The sequence below is a fragment of the Perognathus longimembris genome, chromosome 11 (assembly GCF_023159225.1).
Source record: "Perognathus longimembris pacificus isolate PPM17 chromosome 11, ASM2315922v1, whole genome shotgun sequence".
Lineage (NCBI taxonomy): Eukaryota > Metazoa > Chordata > Mammalia > Rodentia > Heteromyidae > Perognathus > Perognathus longimembris.
Genome location: NC_063171.1, coordinates 56,050,145 through 56,073,044, shown reverse-complemented (window position 1 = coordinate 56,073,044; position 22,900 = coordinate 56,050,145). Strand labels below are relative to the sequence as shown.

The 22,900-nt window shown below is 48.8% G+C and overlaps 1 protein-coding gene across 1 annotated transcript in view; it reads right to left on the bottom strand.

Annotated features, from left to right (window-relative positions):
* The window catches only part of Plxna2 (plexin A2), a 215,825-nt gene that overhangs the window by 27,939 nt on the left and 164,986 nt on the right, over window positions 1–22,900 (bottom strand). The window contains exons 15-17 of the mRNA XM_048356959.1: window positions 8,681–8,832; window positions 2,234–2,351; window positions 726–862 (exon numbers count right to left, since the gene is read on the bottom strand). Of these exons, the coding sequence (XP_048212916.1) occupies window positions 726–862; window positions 2,234–2,351; window positions 8,681–8,832 (407 nt within the window). The remainder of the gene's footprint in view (window positions 1–725; window positions 863–2,233; window positions 2,352–8,680; window positions 8,833–22,900) is intronic.

The following is a 22,900-nucleotide window of genomic DNA, read 5'->3' as shown; positions in this document are numbered from 1 at the left end:
TAGTTGAAAATACTTCCTTTGGTCAGAGGTACAGCCCATGAATCAGTCTGCTGCTCATTTCTGTTCTGTGTGATACCAGTGCCCCCCCCCCCCCCATCAGTATCTATCAGCACCTCTTTCCCACTTGAGACCCAAGACTAGCTGGGAGGGAGCACCTTTAAAGGGGGCCAATAGAGAATGTGAAGCAAGGACAAGGCTCCATAGACTATGAAGGAATTCTTCTTTTCTGGACTTTTCTAGACCATGAGAAATCAAGGCATCCACTTAAAACTGACCACACACAGTGATAAACACACAATGCTTGCTCTGGCAGAGTTTATAGTGCAAGGAGATTGTCAGACGGGTCACACTACACTAATTGGCTTCTCATCTATGGATTCTTTCCAAAGCTACTCTGGGTCTAAGTAGCCCTGGGCCTTCTGAGCATAGCTGACAACAGTAGTCTGTTCAGCCTCCACATTTCCCAAGTCCTCTTAGGGAACTCAGTGGATGCTATGGTGACTAGAGAGCCAAGGAGTGCGAGTCCTTTTCGGTTACCTTTAAAAATCATGATCTATCAGACATACACTGACAAGTGGTCTGCACTTCTAACAATGGTTGGGACAGTGTTTGGGCCCAGGAGCTATCAGGTCACATGGAGGTGGCAGTCCAGGCCTCTGAACAGACATACACAGGAACATGTATACACATGTCTCAGACCTAGCTGGCCTTCAAGTGCATCTCACCCATAGAACTCGCAGGTCTGGTTGCCCAGATAGACTGCCACGCTGCTCCCAGCTCCAAGGTAATGGCCTGTGATCGTAACCATGGTGCCTCCTGACTCTGGTCCTCGGATGGGGTTGAGTGACAGCACGGAAGGGTTCTTTGGAAAGAAGCAGAGAAAAGTTCAAAGCTTTAGGTCCAAGGCTAGACCTGAGGACAGGACTATCGTCATGTTAGTGTGGGGGTATTTTTCCTGTTCTTTGCAGTCCTACGTGCTCACTCCCCTCTCGCTGAGGGTATGTCCAGGGAAGGGAGAGGACGTGTGTTGGAATTAATTAACTCCCTGGGGAGTCTGGTGCTCATAACACTGAAAGGAAAGCAGAAGTGACACTGACTAATCTATCAATTAGCTTACAAATTCAGAATCATTTGAAAATGCTTCTCTATCTAGAACCTGTCCTGATTTTTTTGGCACAAAATCGATAAGGCTGAATAAAGCACCCCTGTCTAAGTTGGGCTGCTGAGAAGCGATAGCCCCCAGAATGGTCCATACACAGGTTTCTTTGTCCTTGACTAAGCATTCAAGGATTTCTAGTGTGGTCAGTAAATGTGACACACAGCTTCATCAACTCTCACCAAGTGGGTGATGTGTCACTGGCTGGGAGTTTCTAGTAACCTCATAAAATTATAGTGCTGAGCCTAAAACTCAAAAGAAATGTCTAGTCTAGGATGCACCAAAGCAGTTGGCCTGAGGAACAAGAGCACATAAAGTGCATTTATCTGAGCAATGATACAGGTATGAATTCTAGCTTGCATTGGGCCACTCACTAGCTGTGGGCCCCAAGGCAAGGTTGAGAATCATTCTGGACGCCTGCTTGTTCCCTTGTCAAGGGAGGAAGATGGGCTGCGTTACTCTTAAAGCCCCTCCCATCCCTGTCATCTACAGCTCCCTCTCTACCTTGTTCTTCTATCTTTGCCTCTTGTCTTCCCTGGGTAGGGGAGACAGAGAATTTGGCAGAAGGGAGGTTGTGTTTTTTTTTTTCCAACTGAGAGAGAAAAGCACGAATAAAAGCCAGAGAGATGCTAAGATGAAAAGCCAGAGTCTGGAAACTCTAAAAATAAGCAGCTAAAATGCTCTAGAGAGAAGAGAATTTTGTGGCCTAATGATTTTTCAAAACTCTTAGCAAGGCTGGTTTGACCCCACCTGCTAGTGTTAACACTTTTTAATGAGGTACTTGATGTGGCAATGGTGGTAATTGCTAGGAAAAGGGACTCTAGGGTACCAGAAGCAAGCTATCGGTTCTGTATGAATTTAGCCCAGGCAGACACCAGGCCCTCAGAAGCAAATATTGATTCGATGAGAAGCTAGTGCCTTGTCGATTGTAAGCAGTGAGGTCAGAAGTCCTTTTCTCTGGGCTTTAGTCTGAGAGGTCTGGGACTGCCCAGTCTGGGAGGGCATGTGGGCCTCCCTGGGGGAGCACACCTGTGCCTTTGCTTCTCTCTCTAGCCCAGTCCCCATCCCGATACTTACCACGAAGGTGTACTGCTGGTGGGACTTGGTCATGAACTCTGGCTTACACTCCCCTATGCACAGGCGCACGGGTCCAGAGGTGGTTCCTATGAGAGCGTGGCCCATCTCGCAGACGATCCTGAGGAGACAGCAGACCTTCCAGTGAGAGGCTGGACAAGGCTTCCACGCCTGCCCCTCTCACCCATCCAGTTAGAGTAAACGGCTCATCACAACTTAGCTGTGCTTGCTTGGGTTCCGTGCTTTCCCTCTCCCGGCTTTAGTCTTATCTATACAGTAAGAAGCTGGATTGGATCATCTCTAAAGTCCTGTGGGCAATGTTGCCCAATTCTCTGATCACCCCAGTGGTGCACACACATGCACATGTGGGGGGTGTGTTTGTGTGTGTGCTAAGATGAATGTACAGGAGAGAGATCCAGGGGTCAACCTTTTAGCTAGTGTACTCTTTTATGTACAAGCCCACATGGCATCACTCCCTGAAAGATGCGGAACGCTGTTTCAGTTGTGACCTGTTCGCCTGCAGCGAGCCTTTACAAAGTGGACACAGATAATCTGGTGAGATAGTGAGAGCTCAGGACAGCAGCTTCCAGCGAGGTGGGGGGTGTGCAGGCTGGGGGTGAGCAAACGGGAGGAAGGTGCGGAGTCAGTTCATTAGGCTGGGTGTTGCAACTGGCCTCCCACTTAATCAAGGGCTGTGCACATCAGCTGGTGGGCGAGCAGGTGGCTGGGCCCTGGGTTGGAAGTCACGCCTCGTGCTGGCAGGAGCGCAGGAGGGAGGAGGCGTGCTGAGTTCTCTCCAACAATCCCAATCAATACCCCTACTGGTGGCTTCCCTGGCACCTGACATAAGTCACCCTGTCCATTTAGACACCGGTTGCCTTAGTCACAGGAGCCTTTTTAGAAAGGGCAGGCAGTGGAAGACAGGAAAGGAACTGAAGAAATCAAGTCCTTGGGGCTCCTTTTTCCTGGAATTGCGAGGCCTGGGGCGGGTGAGAGAGGGTTCCTCCATGCTCAGAACAAAATAAAAGGATGCTGGGAACGGTGCTGGGGGAGAGAAGGGTTCTTCTTGCCTTCTCACACCATTGCAAAGTTAGAGCCCTGTGGTGTCCCTGGTATGTTTGCTTAGGGGGGGAGCCCGGAAAGCAGAGCCCCCTCCCCACTAATCCCTAGCATTATCCTGGCACAGTAGGGAAGATTCATGTTTAACCGAGAGATGCTTATCTGAACAGCTTCTGTAGGAAGGAAGGTAACTAAACAGAGATTTCATTTCGATGTAATAAAACTTGCATTAAACAAATACGCCGCATGCTCACACGCGCGGCATGCCGCTGGTCTCCGTCTCCTTCATAACAGTTAATCCTGAATAAGTACTTTCACTCCGAGCGAATATTTACTTAACATGCCATAACTGTCTTATTACGTTTAGCATATTAGATGCAACAAGAAAGAACTGAACGTGCATGGAAGAATAGTCTCCCTTCCCTTTCTCTACGAAGAAATAAATTAATTATGAACCCACGTCAGCACGATAGTAATGATCAATTAGTATTTGTCACGTAACCATCTCCTTAAACCTCATTAGTGGAGCATTTGAGAAGCTTAATTTAAGGTTCTTGTGTGTAGTTAATTTCAGGCAGCTACCTGCTTGGAGTAACAATTCTCCCATCCTGTTTCTTGGGTGTTGGCCCTGTTCCTGTTTGGGGTGTCTGCTATTATTCTACAACCCACACCCGGCACCCTCGGGAGCTCCCGAAGAGAGGCAGCTATGTATTGTGGGTAGTGGAGGTGGGGTGGGGGGAAGCAGATAAGCCTTTTTCCTTCTCTTCTAATCAGGGCTCCCTTGCTCCTCACTCATCGCCCGTGGACTCTCTGCAGGAGTTGTCTGCCAGAAGAGAAGCAGGAAGAAATCATCACAGGCTTATGGTGAAAGGAAATGGAAGGACATGTGAAGGTCATGGGCAAGAATGGTTCCTGGGAAAGAAGAAGGTCCCTGGAGGGGGCTAGCAGCGGGCGGGGGCTCCCAGCACACTGTCTTTCCTAGGATACATTCTTGCTCAGGGTTCATGTTTTAAAAGATAAGCTTTATGCATCATGTGTCTGGGAGGAAGACGGGTGATGGATGGATGGGAGTTGGAGTGTCTAAGCAGAGCACCTGCAGCTGGCTCCGAATGCCCCGGAGAGCCAGGGAGTGGTCCATGTCTCCTTGGCGCTCAAGGGAGCTCTACCACCTGGTAGAATGAGTGGGGGCGAGGGCTTCGGTCAGCAGGGGGCCATAGAGGAGCCAGGGAGGGCAGGTCTGAGGTGAGGACAAAGGTCCTCAGGAAACACAGCAGCCTGTGGGTGAGATCTAGCCCCATCCTACTCTCTTCTTCCTTTCTGGGCCCCATGCCTGCAGGGAAGGGGGCAGGTGCTCCCAGTGCTGTCCGTGCTTGGGGCAGGGGAGGGACAGAGAGGAGCTCAGGAAGAGGCAGGGGCGCAGCATGGAGTGGAAAGGGGTGTGGTGAGTATCCTACCCCCTGCAGGTTCTGTTCTCCACCTTTGTCATCACAATGGCTGCGAGGTACTCACGGTGGATGGACCCCACAAGACAGGGTTCCACAAACATCCCCTGGCCCTGCCATGATGGGGAGGGTCTCGTCACTTCCAGTTTGCACACAATGAAACCAAGGCTTCGAGATACTGAGTGTCATCCTTCCACAGTTGTGAAGGTAGCAGAACACTGATTGAAAGGCAAGCTAACCTGACTCCAAATGTCATACCCTTGACTACTTTACTGATATTGGAATTTTCCTCTCCTTTCATCCCCTCTTTCCTTCTTCCTTTCTTCCCTCCCTTCCTCCCTTCCTCTGTCCCTCCCTCCCTCCTTCCTTCCTTCCCTCCTTCCGTCCCTCCCTCCCATCTTTCCTTCTTTCCTTCCTTCCTTTCCTCTTTAATTCCTCTCTTGTTGTGTTTTCCAGTCTGGTTTCAAACTTGTAAGCTCAATTATTCTTCCCATCTGAACCTACGTGCATGTAGCTGGGACTACAGGCATGAATAAACCACTGTGGCTGGCTCTTGACACTAGATTTAAAGGAAGGCTGTGGATGTCTACCAGGGAAGAGAAATGATAGAGGTGGGGGTTTGGGCAGAGGTGCTGGGGATGGGCCCAGCTAGTTTCCTAGGACTGTACTCTCCTATGCGTTTCATGTGGATCAGCGGTGTACATACTACCCTCTCCTCCAGGCCTTACAAGATGGTTCCCATGTTTGGACTTCAGAGCTTCTTCCACCATCTCTATCTCCTCCTTGTGTCCCTAGTGACTCTAGGGGTTACTATGTACTATTTACAGCCAATTCTGAGTGCTGGTGACTCACACCTGTAATTCTAGCTACCCAGGAGGCTCAGATCTGAGGATCCCGGTTCAAAGCCAGCCCAGGCAGGGAAATGTAGCTGTTGCTTAAGTGACAGAGTACTAGCCTGGAGCAAAAAAGCACTCAGGCCCTGAGTTCAAGCCCCAAGACTACTGTGCACATGTGCACACACACACACACACACACACACACACACACACAGCAATACCTAGAGGCATCTAAATTTCCTCCTTGTAAAGAAGCAACTTTTCAGTTTTGTTACTTTTCAAAGATTCTTGACTGACAGGACATGTGCCTTGACTGACAGGACATGTCTGAGACACATTCGTGCCACCGGTAATAATGGGAGTGGAGGCTCTGTGTTGTATGCTGCTGTGGTCCGGAAGAACCACTCAAGTGATTACAGAGATCGCTTCCTACATCCTTACTGTCCAGATAGACATTCAAGGACCAAGGAACAAAGTGACTGGCCCAAAGTCACCTAACTCATTAATAGTCAAATTACAGCTTGACCTTCAGTCTCCTGGCACAAACCCAGTGCCCTTTCCCCCATGGAGCAGCAGCTGTCGTACCCATGGTGCTTTGCTCCAAGGATGGGAAGTACACCGGTGAAGCTTATGTGAGTTCACAGATATAGCAGATGAGAGGCAGGGTTCTGAGGATCTGAGTTGAGTTGGCCTTATATAGGGCCCCTGTCCCCAGAGAGGCTGAGCTGCAGCCTCAGCCTGCATCCTGTTGCCCAGAAAATGTCCTGTGATGGAATCATCTGGCCCTCGAAAGACCTGTGGGGTGCTGATTGCAGGACTAAGCGGGGCCCTTTAACCAACATTAACCTAATTGCTGAGTGATAGATGGCAAGGCACAAGCATATGGTGAATCATTACCATGCCTGCTAATCCTGCTCGAGCCCGGGACTCTGTACAGAGCCCGTTTAGCCAAATTCATCTCTTTCAGACATCTGTAATGATGGTGCCTGCTGCTCACGGCCCGGGATGGAGGGTTTAATGATGTTAACAAACTCGGAAGCCTCAGAGTGGTAATGAGCCGGGCACTGCTGGAAATCAGGGCTGTATCGGCAAGGCACCGGGTGTGCTCGCTGCCTCCTGCCTGCCCCAGGCCTGAGGAGAGGACAGTGGTAATTTTCTAGGGTCACCATTAACCTCGGGGGGGGGGTGTCCTGTGATGATCATTCATCTCCCTAGGCTCCTGTCACATCCCATTTCCAGTTTTCTCTTGGCATTTCTTGCCCCATGGTCCCGGGGAAGTGCCGGACATGTGATTTCATAAACAGAACTAAAATTCCTTCCCTATGGATTGCATGTGAGACTGATGAAAGTTAGAGAGATGGAACAGCTTGCTCAGGGCTCGGGCTGGTCAGTAGAGGAGCCAGGGCTAAACCACAGTTTAATACCAAATCTCACGGGATGCTGAGGTCCAGCTGCCCAGAAATTTGCTCTTGTAAGCTGCAAGTCTGACCTCTTCCATTCTCCACAACTAGCTGGAGACTGGTGTGCATCCAGAGGCCTAAGACAGGCCTTTGAGTCCGGGGTGGACTTGGGGGCCAGCCCACTCAGTGCAGCCTAGTGTGGTGCTGGGCTGGTGTCGACTGTCTGGCCACAAGGGCCTCTGCTGGCTGCCCTGGCCCCGGCTCCGGCAGCATTCACCCCGTCTTCTGGCTCTGAAGCACTACTTACATCATTTATTTCCCTTCTCCCTGCCTCATCGCTTTCCTGTAGACCTGGCCAGCCTTCCCTCCAAAGCTCATTCCTTATAGGGATAAGGTTAGCAATGAGGGATCAGACCAGAAAGCATCAGGTCAGCTCTGTCTCCTCCCTGTCTGTGGCCAGTGGGCCACCACAGAGCCCTGAGTCTCAGCCTCTGACCCCTCTTGGGCCCTTGCTGGCATTATGACCTCTTGACCTTCAAAGCCACATACAGATGAGTCACAGAACAATCAAGTCACTCCTTTCCAGTGTATTGCCCCATGGCTGTTACAGAAGGAAAACAGCCTTGGATGGAATGTCAGGAGACTCAAGTTCTAATTCTGCCTTGGCCCCTCATGTCCTGAGCGAACTGGGGAAAGTCATTGGACTTCTGCCAGTCTTTTGCTCTTTCCTCCCTTGCAAAATGGTGATAAGAGGTACCTGGGGTGCTCCTGACCAATTAAAAATGAAAGGGTGGGCGAGAACGTGTCTTGTGAACTGAGGTGCCGATGAAGGCGAAGGTGGCTGCTATTGAGGCTGGCTCTCAGGACGTGGGGGTTGGGGTTGGGGTGAGGTAGGATGGGGCTGGTGGGAGCAGAACCTGAGGCTGCAGAGGGGCGGCACTGAAGGAGGGATTCCCTGCTCCAAAGTCAAGCTCTTGCCCCTGCTTGTAGCACCACCCGCAGAGCTGCATGCTCAGTAGATTCAGATGGTTTGACCCAACTTCACAGGACAAATCATGCAGAATGATCTGGCAGCTCCCCTCCCTCTCTCCTCGAGGAGGAGTAACATCTTTTCTTCCACCATTCCGCTCCCCACCCCCAGCTTCAGGCCCACCTCCTGCCCACCAACTCACAGTGGCTGCCGCTACCAAATGAACACCCCAAATTGGAACATATGTCACTCCCAGAGCCCCGTTCGCCTGTCCGCCACTACATGCCTATTTTCTAATTTCCAGCTGACATTTCCCTTAGTGAAATAAATGAATTTGCTCCGGCGGAGGCCCTGCTCGGATTAAGCTGCTGTCAGAGCCCCATGCACTAAACAAATTGTTGCCCGCAGCCCACCGTGCAGGATGCATTCCAATGGGGGCTGGCAGGAGGGGCTGGGGGAGTCAGAGGAGGAGCCTGAAAGTGTCAGGAAACTGGCTTAGTCATGCTGGCAGGCAGGGAAAAGACTGAAGGAGAGCCAGCAGGGGCAGCAGAAGCTCCGATGCCAGGCCGGTGAAGTAATCAAAAGGAGCAAGATCTTCTGAGGATGGCGGCCCGGTGGGAGCCTCCTAGGAAGGGTTTTGAATCAGGGTCCACAGGAGGGGAAGGCAAAGGGAGGTGTTTCCTGGAAAAGTCCCAGACCACGAAGCTCCTCCCGAGGAAGAGGGTCAGCCAGGGCGAACTCACTGCTCAGCGATGATGTATTCTCCAGGAAGGGGCGTACAGGGCACCCCAGCCACCTGCACGTGGTGAGCGATCTCGGAGAAGTCCAAGCCCAGGTTCACACCGTGGATGGTCACTCGTGTTCCTCCCTCAGGGGGTCCAGACACCGTCAAAATCTGCAAGAGGGAAAGGGGATTGGCCAAGCTGGTCAGCTAGAGGAATACAGAAACAGGCATCCCTTTTACTATTCCCTGAGGGAAGGATGTGCAAAGATTTCAGTGAACACCCAGAATCTGAGTATCCATGTGCATTGTCTATATTTTTGTGGGTTTTTTTTCTAGCTGATTTAAGATCTGATATAATGTGCTTTATACTACTTCCTTGGTTATGTCATCCATCCATCCATCCATCCATCCATCCATCCATCCCTTTACTTCTTTAAAAATGATCAGAAAGGATTCTGGACTCTAGTCAGAAAAGTCTTGTCTCTCATTCACTAGTTGCCTGACTGTGATCAAGTTGCAAAATGTCTCTGAACTTGGAGTCGTAGTTGAGAAGAGGGAATTATCATGCCAACCAAGTTCACAGGAAACCTGAGAACCCTCTCCCTCCCCACCCCCAAGCAAAAAAGACAGCCGGTGCTTGGAGCATTCTGTAAACCTGAAGGGCTTTGTAACTGTGACAGTGCTATTCTTGCCACTCCTCTGTGTGCTAGATCCTGAGGAGATACAGTGCTGAATATGCCAGCAAGTTTGCCCTCAAGGAGCTTACAGTCAGAGGATGTGATAACAAAGGCTCATAAATAACACTGATTCAGGGTCTACAGTGATAAGGATAGATCCAGGGGTAGAGAGAGGTAGGAGCTCAGAGCAGGATGAGATTAGGCATGGCCCCAGGGGGGATGCTCTGAGACCCTGAGTATGTTTGGCACTGTTCTGGAAACAAACAACAACAAAGAACCTATGTCACCAGAAATAACTTTTAAGATTTCCCCAATCTTTTCTGGTTTCTTGTTAGCAAAGATTAGTTATTAATTCATTCCTTAACTCGGTGATAAAATACGACTCTCTCATTTTTATTTTACCAAGCAGGAGAATGAATGGCAGAATTAGGTTCTCCCAAGGTATAGACGTAGGCTCTTGGAAAAATGCAGTGAATAATAAGTGTATGCTTTGTGATCCTTAGTCATCTGATGTAGAAGAAATTAGAAGCAAGCTCAATCCTAGACAGCAGAGCAAAGCAGAATTTCAGAGCTGGATGCAATCAATCTCAAGGTATCTGATTCCAAGATCTGTATTTTACAGTGACAAAATTAGAACTAGCCAAGTTAAGGATAAATCTGTGGTCTCAAGAAATGTGTACACATTGTCAAAAATCCCAGAATCTTTAATACTGCTCCACAAGAGAGGCAAGACTTGATCCTGACCAAGAGCCCCATAGCATTCCCAAATGGCGCCTTGGGCCTGAGCCTCAGCCCTGTGTTTGTGGACACTGAGGACCTCGTCTACCTTAACCCTGTGTGCATGGAGGAGTGTTTGGCAGGGCATCGGCCCCAGTGGGCCCTGGGCCAAGATGTGCAGTATGAAAGACAATGCTGTCCCACCCATCCTGTCCCATAGTGGGTCGCTCCTCCCTTCTTGTGACGTGGACAGCCACCACCTCCTCCCCAGGTGACAGCAAGCAGAGGAGAGATGATGTCCTCCTCCCTCGCTGCTGGGCTGGCACACTGTTCAGACCCTAGCTCTCAGCATGTTGGTGACGGAGCCAGGACTTGAACTCATGCCTCTGCTGTGTGTCTTAGATCGTGCTTCCTCTCCCCTTCTTGCCAGCAAGGCAAGCATGCTCATATGGAGGCTCATTTCATTCAGGTCACCTTGTCTGTGATCCTGACTCCCTTTTGCTAGCAGAAAAAAAAAATACATCCCAGTTTATGAAGAGAACTAGGCAAAATCCATGAATTCCCAATCAAGGGAGATACGGTCAAAGGGATTCAGAGGCATCTCCGTGTGCTGGGGCCAGGGTGTGGCGGGGGGGGGGGGGGGGGGAGGGGAGGAAGAAGGATAACTTAGAGAGGAAAGTGCTAGCAGGAGGAAGCTGAAGTTCCTGTAGCTCTTTCTGTCCCTGGGAATTCTAAAAATATCCAACAATAATACATCCTGGCACAGTTCCCTCGGGACCCAGGCCTTGGGTGATGGACACTTGCCAATGAGAAACGCAGGAGGGGCTGCTTCCTTCCCTGCAGTCAAGCACTGGTAGAGAATCTGCTTTTAGCTCCTGGTTCTCTTGGATTCCTTTGGGCTGAGCTCCACCCTCCCCTCCCCCTAGCCACCTGGATGTCACCAGCCCACCTATCCAAAGGAATCCACCCAACTGTGGTGACTATTCCTCTCCTTCCTACCCACCCCACCCCCCACTTTTATTTTTAAAAATATATTCTTTTTGCTCACTGCAGTTAATTACAACCTTTCAGAAGAACTGTGAAATGGAATCTTTCTGGAAAGCCTAAAAATATTTCTGTCTTGCAGGTAGCACGTAGGGGGGCTGCATTGTGGATACTCAGTGTTGCTGGCAGGTTGCACCAGCTGGCTTCCTCCTGCTGCTGAAGTCATCGCAGGCATTTCCTTCAAATGTGTGGGAGCCAGGGTTCTATAGGGTTATTTTGGCAAAGAGTGGCTCAGAAGTATAGCTCAGCTTATATTGATTAGTGAAGGTAGTCTGTCTGTCTGTCTCTCTCTCTCACTTGTAAATTATTAATCAAGGTTATAATCTTGCTATTATGATGGGTAATGGCTGCTGCAATCCGAACTAAGGGACTCAGGATCACATGATAAATTGTACAGGTCTCTAGGAGTTCTAATAGAGACCAAAGGAGGAGGATACGCTTAGGAGGGGATCACAAAGGCGCAATAGCTTATGTACATCTGATCATATAAAATAGTATTTATTGAAATGAACTCCAGGAAATGGAAACAAGAGGTACTTTTTAAAAAAATCTTTTTGCCGTTTCTGTTTTCTTTTCCCTTTATCTTGTTCATTTATCTGTCTTTGGGAATGTAAGGGGGGGGGCGCAGAACTGGAGGGACCAAGGGTGAACAAATGCAGCAGTGGTACTCACTGGAGATTATGTTGAAAATGAACTACACAAGTGGTGGGCAGGGATGGGAGGGGCAAACTGGGAGAGAGCGAGGGAAGGGGGTGACATTGTTCAAAAAGAAATACACTCCATCCAACTTAGGTTACTGTAACCCTCTACACATGCCCCTTACAATAATAACATAAATTTAAATATAGTTCAGAGCTGAAAAACAACATAAAACAAACCCAGGCTCCTCCTGGATCATGAACCAGGTTTTCAGGTTTGTAAAATGCCTGCGGAGGCTGTGCTTTCAGGAGAACATTCTTTCTAGCCTATATTTTAGGCTGCTATCACCACCTGGGGTAGGTAGCCAGGAAGTTTGGGGTCAAGGGCAACTAAACAATATCCTGCTCTGGGACTTAGAAGGTACCTAGAGCTTACAGCTTCCTGGCCAAAAGCAAAAACCGATCTCCAGATTTCCAAAACCCAGATAAGGCTGGGGTTATTTCATTTGCAAGCGGATTCCCAAGGCTTCCATTACTGATGACTTCCAAATCTGTATCGTTGGCCCAGACCTCTCTCCTGAGCTCCATAGCCATATATCCAATTGCTACTGGACGTCTCCACTTCTACATCTATGTCCCTCAGGCACCTCAAATTTCACCACATCTAAAAATGAACTCTTAATTTTTCTTCCTCCCACCATAACCCAATTATCCTCTCAGATGCCTCTGTCAAGGTTAATGGAATCACAGTGTGCCGAGCCTGAAATCTTGCAAGGATCTTCTTCCCTTACTTGTCATGTGTAATAAATAAGGTCACCGGGTGCTATCAATTCTTATCCCCACAAATCTTGGGAATCTATGAGTTGTGCGTTCCAGCCTATCTGCCAAGTAGGGCTCCATCATCTCTTACCACTCCTAGCCATGAGGCTCCCCACGTTCCTCCATGTAAATCTAACATTCTCATGGTTACCAAGGAACACAGTCTTAGCCAGGTTACTAGGCACTTGATCTAAGAACCATGGATGGGTGTAACCATTATCAAAGCAAAGTGCCCATTGCTTTGCCTTACCTTTGTGGTTCTTCAGGTTCTGGCTTCCTTCAGTTCTTCAGCCGCATCTTCCATTCTATCTAATGCCCTCTATGCCCTGCCAAACACCAGTGGTTCCCATAGATGAAATTCACTAAAAATCACTGTGCCTTTCCACATGATTACATTGCCCCAGCTCAACAATTAGAGAGGGTCAGGGTGGAGATTTGTGCTTGGAGAACGAAGGAGCAGAGGAAGATAGCCTGCAGAATGTACTCTCCACCTGAGACCATCTGGGTAGCTAGGAATGAGTATAAAGGCCATGATGCCTTCGTAGTAGCCTGGGTAGCAAGAACTCAGCATCCTGCTTCCTTATTTCTCCTTATCCAGTTTCTAGCATGGCCACAGGGGAGGCTTGATAGGACAAGATTCTGTTCTCCAGGGAGAGGGGACGGGGAGAATAGGACCCTTTGGGATGGTGCCTCAGATCAGGCAGCAACAGGGTCCCCAACCCCTCTCCCTCCTGAGACTGCCCTCAAGGTTTCTCCTATAAGCAGCATTAGATGGCAGGACACCGACTGCAGGGCATCTGAGAACAGGAAGCCTGAGGCAGCATTCCACAGAGCCTGGTTCTCTTGGGAGCCTGGTCTGGCCTTTCTACACAGGTTTATGAGAAGACAAATTGGCTGAATCCTGGCTACTACTTGCAGAACTCTAGGGAAAACCTTTTATATCCCCAAAGAACTATCGGACTACAGAAGGGAAGAGAAAGGTGAGAGGTGTATGTGTGTGTGTGTGTGTGTGTGTGTGTGTGTGTGTGCTCACGTGTGTGCGCATACGTGGTGTGTTAGGTAGTTCTATAGAGGCCCCCTTGACAGAGACTAAACCAAGTCTAGAATATTGGATAGCTCCACACAGGTTGGTTTGCATTTTTGGAGGGCCCTTGTGCTACTGGCTACTCTGGGGTAGGGAGGAGAAGCCTTCTAATACTCAGGAAGCGACTACAGTAGGAAGGTAGTAAGTAACCTCTGCAGTCAGACAGAGCTGAATTCGAATAGCAGATCTGAGCTCTGTGACCTTGAGTCTAATGTCCTCATCTGAAAACATAATAATGCTTGCCTCACAGGGATGATGTGGGGACTAAGTGAGATAACATGTGGAAATTCCCCTGTATGTTGGTTTAGCGAGAAGATCTTGATAATTGTTAATTTCCTCTCCTGTGTTCCCATTTACCTCGGTCTTCCCAGATAACCAAAACATGGGCTTCTATGGTTGTTGACAGGGGTTCAGGAGAGTTAGAAGTGAGGCAAATCTTCCTATGTACTTGGCAGGAAAACATATGATTTGTGGGGCTCATGAAAGAGAAATTGGGGTGGCCTGGGGTAGAAAGAGCACTTATGGGTTACTAGAGAAGGCCCAGGAAGTTTCCTGCAGCCTGAACTTGAGGAGGGAGTGAGGCAACGTCAAGGGCAAGGCCTTACCTTTGTGGTAGATGCTGAACTTTCCGTAGGAGCATATTCTGAACTTTTACCTACCATGTCTTTGGAAAGGCACCGGCTCTGTCTGGAATGTTGTTCATTCTTTCCCCTCTCTCTCTTTTCTTGCCATTTCCGTTTTCCCTAGTTATTAATTATGCTGGGGTGGATACAGCATTTCACAATGAACTCAATGAATTCCTTCAGGAAAGTAATTCTAAATGAGACGCCCACGCAAACAAATGATTTGACAGTTTGAGAGGTGTGTGTGTGTGTGTGTGTGTGTGTGTGTGTGTGTGTGTGTGTGACCCAGCACACGCATGTATCTGCTCCCATGCCTGCGCAGTGGGGAGGGATAGGGAGAGAAGGAAAGAAGATGAAAGGGAGATCTTTAGATATTGACTAATTTCAGGCCCATCTTTCCCAGCACACATTATATTGTGGATCAGAAATCCATCTAAATTATCCCCTGTGGCCTATAGAAGTGGAAACTAGACGTGGAGGGCCGAGGACAGAAGCCTGTGGAAGTGCTGTGACTGGGTGGAGGTGAATGGGGGTACTGAGGCTCTCCCTGTGCACACCTCTACTCTGCTCACCTCTTACATTGGGGTCCCCCTCCCCCCCAGTTCTGGCTCAGCCCTGGGATGGAATACATGATTTACCTAAGAGACCTCAGCAGGAGAACTCAGCCTATGTTCATATGTACAGGTGACATGCTGTGCTTTCTACTGTCTAGGCACACCTGCCCATCCCACCCAGCTCTGCTCAAAAGACACCTCCTCCATGTGGCTTTCCTGACTTCCTGGGGGGGGGGGGGAGCGGGTAGAGTGAGCCAGCATACTGCCTGGTGCGGAGCAACCATTAAGAAATTTTCCCAGTTCTCTGCTCTTGGGAAACTATTTCATCTTAACCAGATTGTGGAATAATAGAGCACACACACAATAATAGAACACACACTGTGTGTGTATGTGTATGTGTGTCTGTGTGTGTGCACGCGCACGTGCGCATGCGCATGTGCTAGTATTGGGACTTGAACTTAGGGCCTGGATGCTGTCCCTGAGCTTTTTATATGCTCAAGGCTAGCGGCACTCCACCACTTGAGCCACAGCAGTTCTTCTGGCTTTTTGGTGGTTAAATGGAGATAAGAATCTCATGGGCTTTCCTGCCTGGGCTGGCTTCACACCTCTACCCTTACATCTCATGCTCCTGAGTAGTTTAGGATTATAGATGTGAGGCACCAATAACCTGCTACAAATTGTATTCTTTAATATAATGACTGTGTGGAGGGAGGCCTCTAAATGTTGCTTGAGAGTGATAAAGAATTTTAACATGGGAATCATTCAGAAGTTCTTCCTGTAATCTTCTTTGCTTTAATTTAAGCCAGCTTCTGGTTTGATTCCTCATCCAATGGAGGATTGAACAGCTGCCTGCTCATCAAACATCTTTCTGACACTGAAGACAGCAATGAAGTCACCCCTGGCCTTTGCTTCTGCAGTTCGGTGCGCCTTTCCTCTGAAGATATTATTTTCTAAACCCTTTGATCGTGTCAGATGCTTTATTCTGGACCCTTGCATTTCCAGACATCCTTTGAGTACAATGACCCAAACCAGGCTGGTGGCTTGAGCAAGTACCTGATTGGTTAATGTGCTATAAGGAGGGCCTGTGAAGATGGCGTTCCTCTGGTTGTCATGAGCCCCAACAGCTCAGCTGTCCTTGAGCAAAACCTAGTTCATTGTGAACCCTTGGTATCTTTCCTATGTTTCGTTTTTCTCCCTGTGGTTCCTTTCTGCATTTAGACCCCTTTCACTCTGCTGCTTTCTCCTCCCTAAGGACATTTATATTGGGGTGTGGGGGTGGAGGGGAGGAGAACGCAGTCGAGAATTCAATACATATCCTACAAAATTAAGAAAAGTGAGGGAAGGGGTGTGTTAATTGGGAGAGGTGGGTGAAAATGTTGGAAGGGATGACATTGGTCAAGATGCATTGTATTCATAAACTGCTTTGCTAGATGGCAACTCCTTTGTACACGTACTGAAAGATAATAAAACAAGATGAATAGAAAAGAAACGGATGGGTATTTTGATGAGTAGTGGGGGTGAACAGGTGGTTTACTGTTTGCTGGACTCTGATGGAAAACACTGTAGGTAAGGCATAGTCTGGCCCAGAATTAGTCCCAGACACAGCCCATGCATTGAAGTGGCTCATCCAGATCCTGGCCATGCCCTTATGGACTGATACATCCATGCCAGGAAGATCAGGCCAGCAGGACCTGCGAGAAGGCTGGCATGTCTAGGCCACAGCACATGGGCTATAGAGAACTGATGGATGGGGGATTCCTAATTTTGTTGCAATCTGGCCACAGTTTCCGGGGACTTTTAGCTTGGGGATACACTTCTCCACTTGCTCAGATCCCCCCCCGCCCCCAATGGTAGCACAGCCCAACTGAGCTATGACCATGTCTATTGGGACACCCCAGTCAAATCTGTTTTCCTGCCAGACTCTGTCCTGTTTGTTTTCCGCCGTAGGTGCTGTGACCTGGAAAGCAGTTGCCGCGATGTTGCAGCCGCCCTCATTCTTGCAGCCATTAATTGAACAGTTCGGTGGGAACTGTGCCACAAAGCCGCCCAAGGGCAGGAGCAGATGCAGCCGGTTAATTACAGCTGGGGAGATCTGAAGGGCTGCACCCCAGAGCAGAGAGGGAGGTGTGCGAGACCTAGGGGCTTGACAGGCTGGGGAGAGAGGGCCCAGGCTGGCGGCACAGGGATGGCCATTCCTGGTTTTAGACTTAGGCCGAGCCCTTGGGGTGCAGAATAGGGGTTGGAGGCCAGAGGAATTTAATGGGAGCTTTACAAAGCTCACCTCCCTTCTAGATACCCTGTCTTCCTCTGGTTATGTCTCCTGGCTTGGAGGGATGGTGCGAGAGAAGACAGAAGCAGCACATTAGCTCCAGGGAATTGAAGATTTCTGTTGTCGTTTTCTTTTGGTTCCAGTACTGGAGCTTGAACTCAGGGTCTTGCGCTCTCACTTGACTTTTTCACTCAGTGTTGGTGCTTCAGCCCTTGAGCCACAGCTCAGCGTCTGGCTTCTTGTTTGGTGGATAATTGGAGATAGAAAGTCTCACAGACTTTTCTGCCTGGGTTGGCTTCATACTGTGATCCTCAGGTCTCAGCCTCCTGAGTAGCTAAGGTGGCAAGCATAAGCCACTAGTGCCTGGCTTGATTAAAGTTTTTTTCTGATGATTCTTGCCATAAAAAAATCAGGAATGACACCAGGGTCTTTTCATATTGTATCCCACTTTGGGCTCAAAATAAGTATTGAGAACAAAACTGTTATTTCTGTTTTACAGATGGGAAGGAGTGTCTCAGCGAGGATACATAACTTGTTCAAGTTTTCACACAGAGCACCACACAGTCAGGTCTTTCTGTCCTGTGCATTTAATGTCCTTCCTGAGCTGACTATCCTCCTGCCTGGGGAGAGAGCCCTAGGCCATAGATCAAGAGCTGCTCATTGCCCCAACCTGCCAATCCCTTTCTCTGTACTAAGGAGAAACCTCATTGCTTTCCACAGAGCCTTGGACCTGGATTTGCTGGTCATCCTCTTCCACCATCTCTACCTTTCTGAACTTCTCGTGTCCATCCTCCCAAGGTTCACATTCCCATTTGGTTGTGCCCTCTTGTCATCTCTGTCTGTGTGTATCCCGCCTCCTCAGGTGATGTTAGAAATTGGGAGTCCTGGCTCTCTGCCCACCTCTGCAGTGGGTTTGGGGAACAGCTGCACCCTTTTTCTCCTCTGCACTGTCAACCATAGAGTTCTGTTGGTCCAAGGGGCCTAAGAAAAGAGGGCTTGGACAGTGTGCGGGTCAAGCATAGGGTCATAGAATCAAGGAGCTGAGGGCTAAACTCTAGCTCTAAAATTCCCTAGCCACCAGGAGACTTGCTTTTCCTTTGGGGGCACCGGAGTTTGAACTCACATAGGTGAGTGGCTCTGTGGTTTGAACCATAACGCTAGCCCTTTTGGGGATAAGGTTGCCATTTTTTGCCTAGGCCAGCCTAGCACACTACCCTGGATTTATGCTTCCTGTCATATCTTGGATAACAGGCACATGCCACTACACTCAGCTTTACTCTGTCAAGATGAGGTCTTGAGAACGCTTCGTCTCAGGCTGACCTGGAGGTGGGATTTGCTGACCTCCGTCCCCGTGAGTAGCTAGGATTCACAGGGGAGATGTACTGTTTCCGTCCACTTCTCATGTGACTGGGATACAGCTATCATCCCTCACAGCATGACTGGCCCTTGGAGTGTAAAATGCGGCTAATGAGAACAACCTTCCCCTTATAAAAGCTGCAAGATCTAAATAAAGACGACAAATGAAGATGACATATGTGAGGGGAAGCAAGGTGCTAGGGGGAACATTCAGTGAATGTTGGTTATTTTTTTCTCCCCCCCACAATGAATTTGTTATTAAGAAGTCTGGGGCTTAGAGTCAATGGCTCACACCTGTATTCCTAGCTACTCAGCAGGATGAGACCTGGAGGGTTGTGGCTTTTTAAAAGCCAGCTGGGGCAGAAGAGTCCATGAGATTCTGTCTCCAAAATAACCAACAAAATAGTAGGGCTGCCCATGTGGCCCCAGAGGTAGAGCACCAGCCTAGACAGGGAGCTAAGCATATGCAAGGCCTTGAATTCAAATCCCAGGACTGAAAAAAAACAAATCTGGGCAGAAGTCAGGCTCGCTGAGGTCCAGAGAAAATGCAATGGCTATTCAGGTGCAGCCTCTGGACCTTGCTCCTGTGGGGACTCAGGGCAGGGACAGACAGCCTGGCCGACGGCAGCCTCTGTGAGGCCTGTGTAGTCCTCCGTGGTCACCGTGGTATCCAAGCTCATCGTTGGGGTTGTAGGCAGAGAAGGGAGAGACTGACATCAGAGACCCCCAGAGCAGGGAGGGCTGTCCCTAAGTGACAGTCATCCTTTATAGTCAATGATCTGAGTTCTGAGTTTGGGGGCTCGAGAGCAGCCCAGAAGGACACATCTCAGTGTGGGCCCAGCTCCTCCTCCTCCTCCTCCTCCTCCTCCTCCTCCTCCTCCTCCTCCTCCGCTTCCTAATCCACGTTCTCCTCTTCCTCTTCCTGTTCCTTAGTGTTCCTGACTTCAAAGGACAGAGATGACGATGGTGGCATGTCTGTGAGTTCCCGTCCACCCCAGCTCTCAAATACACCCGTAGGATGGGCCCAAGCTAGCATGGCCACATGCCTCCCCAAATCGTCTCATGTGCATGGGTATGTACGCTCTCAACAGTAGGCGAGAGCCCAGCCGATGAGCTCCGCAGGAATTTATGGCATCGGAGGCGCCAGTTCTCCTGCCCGGCATGCATCTTTGCTGGCTCCGTCTTAGCTGATAGTACATTCAAAACCTAATTGTTATCTCAGCAGAGTAACTCCATTATTCATCCTGACACCATCCTCCGTTAGCTGTTTGTTGCAGTGATGTTATATTAATGAGGTCTGCAAATAAATGAACGGGAGATCAGAGTGCCGACTTGTTCCTCAGGAAAGCTGGCTGACTTCTTTATTGTTTTTTCTTTTCTTTCCTTTTTGTGGTTGAGAACTTAGCAGCAAGTGGCTCTGGCCCTGGGCAAGTGGCTCTTGGCCTTTCCTGCAGAGATTTGGTGGTGCAGCCTTGTGGATAAATACTTGTCCATGTTGCAGCTTCCGTTCTACAAATGAATTTGCATCAGAGAGATTCTGGGATACAGCTATCTCCTTTAAATTATTTGAGTGTGCGGAGAGCAGGAGGCAGAGGTGCGCTGAATCACCTCAGCTTTTACAGTATCAAAGTTATTTATGTCTTGTTTTAGAGGGCCTAGTGTACCTGTTTTATACAATTGATTTTTCTTTGCCAGTTACATGTACCTAAGATAATGTTAAAGAGAATTTATATTCTCTAAGCATGGATTAGTGAGGTTGGGGGAAGTTATGGAAGCTGAAAAATTCATAAAATTATACAGTGATCGATGGAGAAACAGCTATCAACCCTACACCCCACTGCTGGGCCTCAGTGCACCCCAATCAAGTACTGCTGCAGTTGGCTTCTGGAGCCTACAAGGGCGTTCTCTCACATCTGAAGGGTAGTAGGTCCCTAGTCACTGAGTCATCAACTTTGGAATTCCTTCCTTGTCTCTCAAGCCTGCTTAGGCCTTCACTGTGCTCTCTACCCTGGCCTGCAGGTGTAATACCCTCCGAGTTCCATCCCCCGGCTTCCCTGACAAGCCAGAGATACCTGGAAGGTCAGAACCCTAGCTCCAGCAATCCAGCATTTGCTTTCACCCATTTATCCCATTGGTTGTCAAAGGGCAAAAACAACCGCATTGAGTCTGGTAGCTTTATGAAACACCTAGGATAGAAGTTACAGAAACACCTGTGGCTGAGAGGCAAAATGTGCCCTAGTTCAAATGCAGCCCCCAATTCACTCATCGTTGCTTCTCTATACGTAGAAATAGAAATGGAATTATGTTTAGGAAGACAGGCTTTTTTGTTTTTGCCTGATACAGGGATTGATTTGAACTGAGGGCTTCATGGTTGCAGGTACTGTTCTGATTGAGTCTGACTGACCAACGGGCCATGGTATGGCGGGAGAGTCTGTCTTTTGGGGTGAGAAGTTTTGATTTTTTTTAAAAAAATGCTGGTATTGTAGCTTGAACTTGGGGCCTTGTATGCTCTTGCTTAGGTTTTTCTGCTCAAACCAGCCCTCTACCCCTTAGGCCACAGCTCCACTTCTGGCTTTTTGGTGTCTAATTAAAGCCCAGTCGAGTAAGGATCTGCCATATTTGTTGGCTAATCAGAGGTAAGATTCTCAGAGATTTGTCTTCCTGGGCTAGCTCTGAACCTCGATCCTCAGATATTAGCCTCCAGAGCAGCTAGGGTTACAGGGGTGAGGCTTCAGTGGCTGGCAAAAGGATATTTATTCCTTCCTTCCTTCCTCCCTCCCTCCCTCCCTCCCTCTCTTTTTTTTGTCTGGGACTGGAACTCTGAGCCGCCTGCTCTCTCTTGACTCTTTCATTCAAGACTGGCCCTCTACTACATCAGCCACATTTCTACTTGTGAGAAGTTCTGCCACTAACCAGATATGTGATTTTAGACTAATGATATACTTTCCCAAGCACTGTTTCCCCAACTCTGAAGAGAACTGCAGCCATTACGCAGGGGTGTTGAGGGGATAAATATGCCAAGTGCACACAGTCTGAAGCGTGGTCACATTTTGTTACAGAAAAGCTGTCACGATGAAGAGCTCCAGTATGAGCATTTTGGCTTGTCTGCTCATGCCCCTGGCCTGAGCTAGAGTCCTCACTATCTGTCCTTACTGCAGTCCTCTTTTTACACATGGGACAGAGGCCAAGGCGTAGATGAGAAGTTTCTCCCCCTGGCTTTTCAGAGGAAGTAGAGTGGCCTTCAGGATGAGCAGTTTCCAGCCGCTTCTATTAACCAGTGCTCCAAGGACAGGCTAGGGCTACAGTGGGACAGGATGCCTTCTGCTTCTCCACCCAGGACTCACTCATTGCATGACAACCTCCTGCTCAGTATACTAGTAGTCACTAGGTAAACGTTCCCTTGTGGGTGAGTTAATTTGTTTGGGACTGTGGCATTGCCTCCTGTACTCAGAATTCTCCCTCTCATGAGTTGCATTCCATTTCCTGTCCATACATTGAAACCCTAACTCCTAGCACCTCAAAATGTGGCCCTATTTGGAGATGTTCTTTATGCAGGCGATCTGCTCACCTAGGCTATTGGAATGGGCTATAATCCCCATTTAATTATCATTCTGTATTTTTTTTTAAAGGAAGGCAAAGCCAGGTGCTGATGGCTCATGTCAGGAATCCTAGCTACTCAGAAGGCTGAGATCTGAGGATCACAGTTTGAAGCCAGCCTGGGTAGGAAAGTTCAAGAGACTCCAACCTTTAATTAGCCACCAAAAACCAGAAGTGGAGCTGGGCTCACGTGGTAGAGGGCCATCTCTGAGCAAAAAAGCTAACGGGAGAGCACCCTGGCCAGTACCAGTATGTGTGTGTGCATGTGTATGCGTGCTTGTGTGCTCATAGACACATGCACACGCTCAGAGGTCAGGTGATACCTTTGCAAGCCAAAACATGGAAGCTAGGAGAGAAACCTGGAACCCTGTCCACATACTGTTCTTGAACTTCTAGCCTCCAGATCTTTGAGGATATAGGTGTGTGTGTGTATATATATATATATATATATACATATATATATAATATTAGATAGATAGATAGTTTGTGGTGCTTTTTTATGGTCATTCTAATAAACTAACATTCAGTAGAGCCCAGTTGACTGAAGATCTTTGTCATATTCGCTGCTGAGTCGCTTTGTCTTTCCAAAATTTCTTGAGAACATATTCAATCTCGCTTTCCCTTTCTGGGTCTGGCTTATTCATAGCTTCCTGGGAAATAGTTTACCCTGGGTCTTCCTTTCCAATGTGAGCTCAGAACAGACTCTCAGTTGAGGTCCCAGCAGGTTCTAAGGCACACACAGGCTGGGGAGAACAGGACGTGATGGGCCAGGCATCTCCTGGGCTTTCCAGTCCTCTGCACATCTCCTGTTCCTGGAGTTGAACAGGTGACACGTGCACAGATGACAGTTGGAAATCTGAG